The sequence below is a fragment of the Notolepis coatsorum genome (assembly GCF_963971535.1).
Source record: "Notolepis coatsorum genome assembly, chromosome: 10".
Lineage (NCBI taxonomy): Eukaryota > Metazoa > Chordata > Actinopteri > Aulopiformes > Paralepididae > Notolepis > Notolepis coatsorum.
This window is the reverse complement of record NC_140174.1, coordinates 28,150,659-28,161,776: the sequence shown is the minus strand read 5'-3', so window position 1 is coordinate 28,161,776 and position 11,118 is coordinate 28,150,659. Positions and strand designations below refer to the sequence as shown.

The 11,118-nt window shown below is 44.6% G+C and overlaps 1 protein-coding gene across 1 annotated transcript; it reads left to right on the top strand.

The window, feature by feature from the left end:
• Window positions 1-8,361: 8,361 nt before the first annotated feature.
• On the top strand, window positions 8,362-9,438 carry LOC311235125 (dexamethasone-induced Ras-related protein 1-like; the record flags this gene model as incomplete). The annotated part of the gene is made up of 2 exons (XM_084322479.1): window positions 8,362-8,632; window positions 8,886-9,438. 2 exons carry the CDS (start codon window positions 8,362-8,364, stop codon window positions 9,413-9,415), a joined length of 801 nt encoding a protein of 266 aa, XP_084178605.1. The 3' UTR covers window positions 9,416-9,438.
• Window positions 9,439-11,118: the final 1,680 nt, after the last annotated feature.

Here is an 11,118-nt window from a genome sequence, read left to right as displayed (position 1 = left end):
GAGCAGAGGACCCCAGTCCGGGGTCGGCGTTCGTAAAATTGTCAGCTAACCCCCATAGCATAAACAGACAACCAGTGCTCGCAAGCAAAACAATACTCACCCCACCCGGAAGCAACCGATTTCTCACAACAGCCAGTGCTTCCCACAGTCCAGCTGTATGACCGGAGGGCCAATACCCATCCAGCCGCAGCAAGGAGGACTGCAGTCGGGGAGTATATCAGCGGCGCGAGCCCCTAATACGAAAAAGCCGGTGGAGGTCAGAATGATCATCATCTTCCAGACACTCCAGTGACGAAGATAATATTGCCGTATTTTCTCGAAAATAGTGAGAGAGAAAATAAAGATATAATGTCAACATATCTCCTTGTTCTTCTGTTTTCCTTTCCTCAGACTAAATATTTTCTCCACGTCAAGTGGGGTATATAACAGGCACTATCTTGTGGATGAAATTTGAGAAGGAGATGAGTGTGTGGCCCCACCCCTGCTTATGTAGGTAGCGGACGGGGGTGTGGTCAGACGGATGTTGGTATGTAAAGGTACATTGTGAAGTTTTTATTCAGTGCACGTCACTGGAGTGAGTTGTGTGCAGACTGACGCTGAGCGGAGGCCAGAATGAAATAGAACTGTGTTATGGAGCGATATGTGAATTTTGCTAAAAACGGTCGCGTTGCTCGCCTGGACACACTACTATTTCCAAATCAAAGGTATATAATAGGTATTATGTTTCATCATGAATGCATGAAAGGGGGGGGGGGGGGGCGTTGTTTGATGCTTTGATCGCCGAATCGAATACTACATACGTTGATCAGCTGGATATGAAATCATAGGATCAAGGTGGAATTGACGTCATATACCTTTGATCGGGGTTATTCCAAAAAGAATATTCCAATTGTCTGATCGTGATTTCCAGTATTGATGTCGATCGGGTCCCTGACATGAAGTGGCACAAGATATGCCTCAAGTGTGGTGAATGCGCTTCGAAGTGATCGGATGAAGCGATTTACTTGGCTTGGTCTAAATTTTCCGCCCGGACGAAATTAGATGTGACACACAGTGTGAAATAAGGTTTCAAAGGGTGGGCGATACTGCCACCTAGCAGGATGCGGCCGGTATTGTACTCTCGTGATCTCAGAATGATTTCCTATGGTAACACCAAGGTCCATGACACTGCATAGAATAAAACATTTGAATAAAAGAAAAACCGATGAAAACCCGAGATTGAGTTTTGGCGCTCGGATGAAAATCCAATATGGCGAGTGCTAGTGCTGTCCCATTTCATAGTGGAATTCACCCCTCGTAGCTCTGCTCTGAAGGGTGACTCCCCATCGAGGGCACTCAAATGAGGGGTAGGGCCAAGTGGTAGGGCCAAGGGGAGAAATGGGACGCAGCCTTCAAGTATCCAGACTTCACTTTGCAGCATGGTGAGATTTTGACTCTCTCAATTATCTTTCTTTCTCTCCTCTCTATCTCTCTATTTCACTCTTTCTCTCCTCTCTCAGAGAGTTCACCAGAGTTCAAAGCACCTCCATCGTGCCAGTGCTGAAAAACACTCCTCTGCAGCGAGCCTCAATGAGTAACGCCCTGTTGCACTCACCCCGATCATAGGGAGGTGTAGTCTGACGTCACTTTAGTTTCCCGCGCGGTCCACCTGTATAGGGATTTATCATTGGGAAAATGTATTATAACATTGGCAAGCTTTCCATTTTTGCACAAAATGAGTTCCCTTCTATCACTAACATTATTGTTTAAGCATTTTTGGTTGAAATAAAGTTAGTTATACGTTTTTAATTTGTTTTAAAAGAACTACACTTACCAAAATACAGCCAGGAGTCTACGCTGTGGTGACGTCAGTCAGCAGCGCCAAAGTGAGTGTAGTTCCTCAGTGAACGAAAATATAAACGTTGTTATTTAGCTACTTTTACGATTAATTGCGAATTTTTTCATGTTGAGCTATATATTGTGGATGACTTGACTACACATAGAAAGGTACACCATGCCAATGTTCATGCTTTATTTGTTTTAAACAAGACAATTTAGAAAAGGGTCCATTGGAAATACATGGCAATTTCAAGGAGGGTGGACCACGCGGGAAACACCAATGACGTAACCACTACACCTCCCTATTATCAAGTGCTTCAAGAGGCTGGTCCTGTTGCACCCACCCCCATCATTATCAAGTGCTTCAAGAGGCTGGTCCTGGTTCATATCAAATATGGCCATTCACCCTCACTGGATCGACACCAATTCGCCTAGCGTGAGAACACGGAGGAGGCCATCTCTTCAGCGATACATTCTGCCCTCTCCCACCTGGATGAGAGCGACACCCATGTGAGAATGCTGATCATCAACTTCAGCTCAGCATTCAACACCGGCATCCCCTCCAAACTCAGTGACCTTGTGGAAAACAAAATACCTCAACATTAACTTCTCTATCTGGATACTTGAATTCCTAACCAACAGACCCCAGTGTGTTAGGTTATACAATCTCTCATCCTTCACCCTCACCCTGAACACCGGCGCCCCGCACGACCGGAGAAGATTGGTTGCCGATGCAGAAATGACCGGCGCCTTCCCTTCCTTGTCGCCTTTGTTGTTTTTAGTAATAGCATAAGTATAATTAGGCAGCCTGATGTTAGCCTTCCCCTGTGTGTGTCCCCTTGTTCCCCCTTTTGTTGGAGCACCCACGGCACCCCGCTAGTTGGGTTGGTTTAGGATAGTCCCAGTCCCCCTAGCCTCCAGTTATAAACCCATGCTGCCCAAATAGTGCCCGTGATTTGTTAGGTAAGCCATGGTGTTGCCTTTCCCCCGCACTACTGCTGCCCGTCTACCAGAGGGCAACCCGGTGGGATCCTATCTGATGAGGAAGACGATTGACAGCTCTCCCTCATCCATTAAAGGGACATAATGTATACTTGTACTCTTACTCATAGTATATGTAGCAGCCTGAATATTCTACAAAGTATTCAGAAATGCTAACTAACTGTGACTTTCCCTGTGTGTGTATAACGTGTGATTAACAGTATTCCTTTGGATAGCTTAACAGTGTTCCTTTGGATAGCTCGCCCAGTCTAACGACGAGGTGAGGCGCTACTCTTCTCCGGCTGCAGTATGGACTACTAACAATAACATTGAGCCCTTTTTCCCTTTCTGGAACGGTCCTAAAGTGGGATCAGTGGAGGTTGCCAGCAGGGGGCAGAGTGGCAGTGGTGGCAGGTGGAGCGGAGGAGAGAGGAGAAGCAACGAGGAAGGGGGAGTTACCTGGGAGCGAGAGTACCAGGAAGCTCTCTTCGGCATTGGACTTGACCGTGATCAGTCGCAATTACAATCCAATACAATAGTATCCTACTACCCAGTGTCTGTGTACTACTACTCCCACAAGCAGGGATAATCCACCCTTCTACATATATATTAAAAAAAAATTATTACCTATATTTATTGTAACATATAATATAACCGATGGGCATACAGACCTGTACCCCCCCCCCCCCCCCCCCCCATGCTGCTATGACACCCACATTTCCCCAAGGGGATCAATAAAGGAATATCTTATCTTATTTCCCCACTTTGTAGTTTACTGTTATATTTTATATGAAATAAAGTTGTGTGTTACTCCCTTTCTATCTGTTGTGGCTGTGTACTCTCTGTTGAGAACCTACTACAGACGTCCAGGTTCGATTGCCTCGACCTGTGATAATTGTCCCAAGAGACGTATTTTCGCAAGTTACTGTAGATTGATTGAGTCTGCATGCATGCTCACACACACACACTTACTCACTCTCTCATTCAGTGTCTCTTGGTCTCATTTTGTACTTTATTTAGTGATTTGTTGAAATGCTGGGGTGAAAACATTGTTAATGACTCACTGAATTTGAGGGGTTCAACTTCTTTCCAGGGTAAATAGATTAGCTGCCATTCATCTGTGCCTGGGATTGTGACACGATCGCCCCCTTTAGGTGAGTTTGATAACTGCACCCAAAGTCTCCTCACCCTTCTTTCTAATTGATAGCCTGCTGCTGAAGACGCAGAGGAGCCCTTTGGATGAGCGTTTCTTTAGTATAATGTAAAAGAAATATATAATAATAACAAAAATAAAGACAAAAAATTTTGTATTAAATAATACATTAAATAAAATGCAATAAAAATACAAATGCAGCCTTCTCTTGCCTGTCGGGCTGAATGAACTAATAAAAACGAGTGGAGGGAGGAACTATAGAGCTCATAAAAACAGCAGTTAGATGAGACGAATTAGTTGTACTCCGGATATTCAAATAACAAACTCAGCAAGACCGACGGCTTCTCAGTTACAGTGGGTGACAATATTGTCACAAGGAAAGACGAAATTATCTACCTGGGTTCCATCCTAGAGGCAAATCTTTCCTGTGACAAAATGGCATCCAATGTAATAAAAAAAGTCAACCAACTAACTAGATTCTTGTACCGGATCTCCTCTGGTAAACAAGAATACCCTGAAGACTCTGGCAGGAGCACTCATTCAAGGGTACTATGACTATGCATGCACCTCATGGTACCAAAGCACCTCAAAGGCGCTTAAAACAAAATTACAAACATCACAAAACAAACTGGTCAGACTACTACATGACCTGAACCCCAGAACCCACCTCACCCCTGCCCACTTTGACAACCTAGGATGGGTTAGAGTAGACGACAGAGTACAGCAACTTGCAATGGGCCTGGTCTACAAGATACACTATACGACCGGGGTGACCATGTACATGTCAAAATACTTCCCAAAGGTCAGTGAATACCACAACCACTACACCAGAGGAAGCTCAACAAATCATGTTAAACCCAGATTCGGCTCAAACAAGGGACTAAACACGTTTCGCAATTATGCCACAACAATGTGGAACGCCCTACCCAAAGCTGTAAAGGAATGTGAATCCCTGCCCACATTCAAAACCGCTCTTAAAGAGCACCTACGGGAGGCTGCAATTCGAAACTGGCCACCGTAAATGCCCAAAACCCCCACCACCTCCTAATAGACAGTCTCCTCCCCACCGCATGTATATATTCCCTCCCCACCGTATGTATATTTCTCTCCCACCCACCCACCCCCTCCTAATGTACAGTCCCCTCCCCATCATATGTATATACTCTGTCAGGATCTAGGGGTAACAGTACTGTATATTTGAATACCGTTTATGTCTCAAATGTATCAGTACTAAATACCTATATGTCCCTATGCCATAAATGTCATGTATGTTGTGTATGTCATAAATGTCCATATGAATTGAAAATGGGGGACCCTGATGGAAACAAGACAAACGTCTTTCTCAGGTCTGCATCCCCTTAACAATTGTATGTATTGAGCCGCACTGTATTGTACCCATTCTGCAATCTGTTAAATAAAGTTTTCATTCATTCATTCATACATCTGTGCCACGTGATTTCTTTTACGTAGCCTCTGTTTGCAAAGACGCTCTCTGATTGGCTAGGCCACGTACAGCGAAGAAGAAAATACCCTCTCTGACTGGTTTAGCTCCGAAGGGTCTCTTCCGCCTTGTACATATATTCTCTGCTTCGAAGTGGTTATGCTTAGGCATTCTTTCGAAGTGGTTATGCTTAGGCATTCTTTCGAAGTGGTTATGCTTAGGCCCTCTTTCGAAGTGGTTATGCTTAGGCGGCGGCCCTCTTTCAGCGTGGTTATATGCTTAGAGTTAGGGTTAGGGTTAGCCAATCGGAGAGCGTCTTTTTCTTCTTCGCTGCAATCAAAGAGCGTCTTCGCTCACAGAGGCTACGGGAAAAATCACGCATCTGTGCCTGCAGGATTGTGACATGACTGCCCCCCTTTTGGTAAGTTTGATAACTGCACCCAAAGTCTAACTGATCTCCTATGAAAACATGACGAGCCCTTTTGATGAACGTTTCTTTAGTAGGCCTATTAGGTAAAAGAAGAAAAAGAAGAAAAAAATATATATATATTAGAATAAAAAATATCCTACAGCAACAAAGAAATTTAGAAATGAAATAATAAATAAAATAAAATGTAATACAAATGTAATAGCCATACGAATAGATATGATTATTATTATTAGATTAATCTGTGTAGTTTAGTTATGGTACAGGGTACCACATGGTACCACTGGGTAGTTTACTATAGGGTAGTTTAGTTAGGGTACAGGGTACTACATGGTACTACAGAGTACTACTTGGTACTGCATGGCATTACAGGGTACTACATGGCTTACATAGCTCTACATGGCACCACAGGGTACTACATGGCACTACAGGGTACTACAGGATACTACGGGGTACTACATGGCACTATGGGGTACTATAGGGTACTACATGGCACTACGGGGTACTACATGGCACTACAGGGTACTACATGTCTGCTCCTTTGCAGCACCACAAACATGGGAACTCTCTAACTCTTCCCCCCCCCCCCCTCTCCCCCCCCCCCCCCCCTCCCTCCCTCTTCTCTCTGAGTACCCGTCTCCTGGCGCTGACCAAGGTGATGGATGCCTCGGGGTCTTGGCCAAGCTTGTAGTGACTGCTCTACATGCACCTCCGAGGCATTGGATCAGTTATTCACCGCCGTCTGTCCGTGGTCCTGTCAACTGATTAACAGACTGTTAACAGATTAACAGTCAACGCGGTTTCATTGCTGGGTTAAGTACTTCTATTCTATTCACATAATACGCTTACTTCATATATCTACTCCATTCACATATATGCCACTTGTATCTATTGCTATGTCCGCCTACTACAATCTCATGAGCTGTCTAACGCCTGTCCCGTCTCCCTGTCTTCCTATGACTTGCTGTCCTGGAGTGTTGACCGGAGTGTTGGACGTCCCGTGACGAAGGCCGGGAGATTGCGACCCCCTCTGCGTGCCCCCCTGTCTTCGGAGGTCTCGTAGTGGTGACCGGAGTGCCGGATGTCCCGCGATGATGTCGGGGAGTTCGCGACCCTCTCTGCGCCACCCCCCTTCCCCCTGTCTCCGGCTGTCCCTGAGCAACGACCGGAGTGTTGAATGTCCCGTGACTAAGACGGGGAGGACGTGACCCTCTTGCGCCGCCCCTGTGCCTCAAATAGATCCGCTATCAACTCTATCTTTAATCTTTCAAAATGTTCAGTTGCTATCGCTATTAGCTCTATCTTTAATTTTTCAAAATGTACAGTTGCTATTGCATGCACTCATCTGTGTTTCACCACACACATGAGTGCATGCTTACCAACTGTCCGTCTGCAACACTACTATCACCGACATCTAAGAAGGGAGATCCCCCCTTGAACGGCCCTTCTAAGGTTTCTCTCCTCCACATTGCCTGTGGAGCTTTTTTTCCCTATTGTTAGGTTTTAGTGAGTTTTTCCTTACCTTCGCGTGGGGTATGTCTGGGAGTGCTTGCATTCTTTCATTTATTTGCATTTATCTAGTGTTCTTGTTCTGTTCTTGACTTATTGTTATGTTGTCTTCTTGACTTGTTTAAAGAAGACCTGTACGGCCCATGGGGACATTAACGTGTGTTGTCGGGCCCTATAAATAAATTTGATTTGATTTGATTTGATTTATTATGAATACCCATGGTTACAGACTCTTCTTGCCTGTCGGGCATTATTTAGCTCAGTATTTAGAGCAGTGGTTATAGGCTAATTATTTGTACCGCGGATATTAAATTATTCTGTTTGCATTATTTAGCTTGCAGAGCACATAACCTATTTCATCCTCGGCGTAATAAAGACCACACCACATGAGATCAAATCAACAAATTATGTTTTTGTATGGATTTATTAGGCCACAAGGGATACACATATTTTGTTTAGAGTGGAATAACTCACATCCGTTCTTGAGATTCAAAGACATTTTAAATGTCCAAAGTTCGAAATGTTCCTAAAACAGTATAGGGCTGTAGGCAAAGTGCCGGATAGGAGGTGAAATATTCACTTGTGTTACTTCCACCCAGGTTGTCACTTGACATTGGACAATTTTAGACCGCAGCCGGGTCATTAATTGATATGTTCGTTCGCCAAAATTGAACGAATCGTGCCTCAGAGAAGCACTGATATCATCATGTTATGTACCATAACTTGGCTTAATTGTTCCACTCGCTGTACCACCGACAGTTCTTTCACACCCCGTCCCTCATGCTCACTGGGAGCGTCTCTGACGTATCAGCGGGAGCCATATGTTTTCCTCCAACCACTCGTCGAGCCGTGACGTTTCTAGGAGGAGGGCGGGTCCACTCTGGGTTTAAATACCGGCCCCTGTCTCTTTGAATCAGACAGAAACGCACAAGAGCGAACTCAGGACAAACCCATCCCTTGTCTGTAACACTGATGGGACGAATTGGGTTGAGACTATTCAACGACACGGTCCACGCAACACAGTTTACAACCATGATCAAGAAAATGTCTACTACTGAAAACGAGTTTGATATCCCGGCTAAGAACTGCTACAGGATGGTGATTCTGGGTTCCACCAAAGTCGGGAAAACGGCCATCGTCTCCCGGTTCCTGAACGGGAGGTTCGATGAGCAGTATACGCCAACCATCGAGGACTTTCACAGGAAACTTTACAGCATCAAAGGAGATGTTTACCAACTGGACATATTGGATACATCGGGCAACCACCCCTTCCCCGCAATGAGGAGACTATCTATACTGACAGGTGATTATTTATCCAATATCCATGTACAAAGACATTCAGCAGTGCATAGGTAGAGTGCAACAAGGATGCACAATATTATTTTAATACTTTGGTACACATATAAGCTGTGCGCCCTGCATGCGTCATGCGCCTTTTACGCATAGCTTTAATTAATGCACATATTAATTTGATTCCATTTACAAACAGTATTGCTTGCCAGCTGTTAATTTACCATGAGACAAATAACTAATCATGCATCGTTTTATTCCTCCAGGTGACGTGTTTATCCTGGTCTTCAGTCTGGACAACAGAGACTCCTTCCAAGAGGTGCAGCGGCTCAAGCGTCAGATATTTGAGACCAAATCGTGCCTGAATAACAAGACCAAAGAGAACATCGATGTGCCGATTGTCATCTGCGGGAACAAGGGCGACCGGGACTTTTGCCGGGAGGTGCAACCCGAGGAGATAGAGCAGCTGGTGGCCGGAGACGAGCAGTGCGCGTACTTCGAGATCTCCGCCAAACGAAACGAGAACGTGGATAAGATGTTTCAGACTTTGTTCACCATGGCCAAGCTGCCTCACGAGATGAGCCCCGACCTTCACCGGAAAGTCTCCGTGCAGTATTGTGAGATGCTGCACAGAAAGTCCATGAAAAGCAAGAAGATGAAGGACAGCGGAGACGCCTACGGCATCGTGGCACCGTTCGCCCGCCGCCCCAGCGTCCACAGTGACTTGATGTACATCAAAGAGAAGGCGATAGGCGGCGGGCAGGGGAAGGATAAAGAGAGATGCGTGATCAGCTAAATAGAGTCAAAGGTTGAAACTTGAGACACACCTTTGAAAGAGAGGAAGTGCGAAGCTTCGCTTAATATGAGCGGACAGATGCGCGGCAGAAGGCGCTCACACTGAGTCGCTTGTCCTCACGTTGAACCGCATTCAACGAGCGACGCTTGAGAGACCAAGGCGCCGGGAGCCACGGTGCGCTCGTGCGCAAAGCCGTTTCCATGGACACTGAAACCTCGGGACAAGTGCCTGGAAAGCATTAAAACTCTACTCATGAGACTTTTAAGAATGTTGATTGTTCCGTCAAGTGACAGTCAGATCCTTATGTGTAGCTTCTTGTGAGACTCTCAGTCACACCTGTGCGTAAAATGTGTTGTATTGACATGCCTTTTACTGAATAGATGAGAGAAAGAGGCTCCTGTCGAGGAGTGTGATGTCGGAGGAGGAAGAAAATGAGTTGTTCACATTTAGTTATACTTCATAACAAATCTATAACAAACAAATATAACTTGAATGTTTCGTTGCAGTCTGAACACGTTTTCTATTGTGAATCTGTTTATTTATTGTCTGCGTTGATTTTTGCAAAGAAAAAAAATCTATGAAATAAAAAACATAGATAAACACAAATAACCTGAGTCGTCTTTTGCACTTGTTTTCATGTTTTGTTTGTGTCAACACCAACACCACTGATAACTCTCTCGCCTTGGACTTCCATCAAGCTCACAAGACCCGTTTCTGCAGAATAAGCAGTGAATGAACTGGCGTATTCCGGCACGGACAAAATTACAGTCTTTGCACAAAATCCTAATCTAAGCGTTGATATAATGACATCCTGCAACAGGAATCTAAATACTGAATCGTTCTGTCTCTGCCATTGAAAGAACACATCTGGTACAATTGGTATTGCATGCAGTGTAATGAGATAACACAGATCATCAGGGACATTCATAGTGAGAAAACCCTGTAAGTCAACTTGTACTCAGCATAACTTAAGACAAGAGACGTGATATGTTCACAGAGCTCCTAAATCCTGTCATACTACTGTACTGTATGCAGTATATATATATCTGTGGCAGCCACACATTCAGTCAGCTGAGAGAATTATTAGGAATGTCTGACCTAAGTGAGTCTGACTCTTAACCACCAAAACCTGCACGGACTACAACGTATGACGTATATCATGCCAGTCAGGGTACCTTGTGTGTATACTGCACTTTGTGTATACTGTTTACTTTGTCTCTTACCCATAGTATATATTCAGATTCAAATGATTTATTGCCTATATTTATTGTAACATATAATATAACCGATAGGCATATATTATCCTTCCCATACCTGTATCTCACCCCCCCCCCCCTTACCCCATGCTGCTATGAGACACAAATCAATAAAGGAATATCTTATTGTATCCAATCAAGACACTACTGTTCTGCTACTCTACTGTATAACCACACAAACACACAAAAAACGACCTTAACCCTTTTATCTATACATGTGACAAACAGAAGAACCAGGCTGAGTGAGATTATGTCTGTCATCAAGGATCTGATAGACGCCACAAAGTCTGTTGTTGATGTGTGTTTTTTCTTCCCTTGGTCCTCATGTGAAATCAATAATACACACAGTGATAAGATAAGATATTCCATTATTGATCCCCTTGGGGAAATTCAGGTGTTCTAGCAGCACGGGGGAGGGGAGGTACAGGTATGGTCAGGGTAATAGAG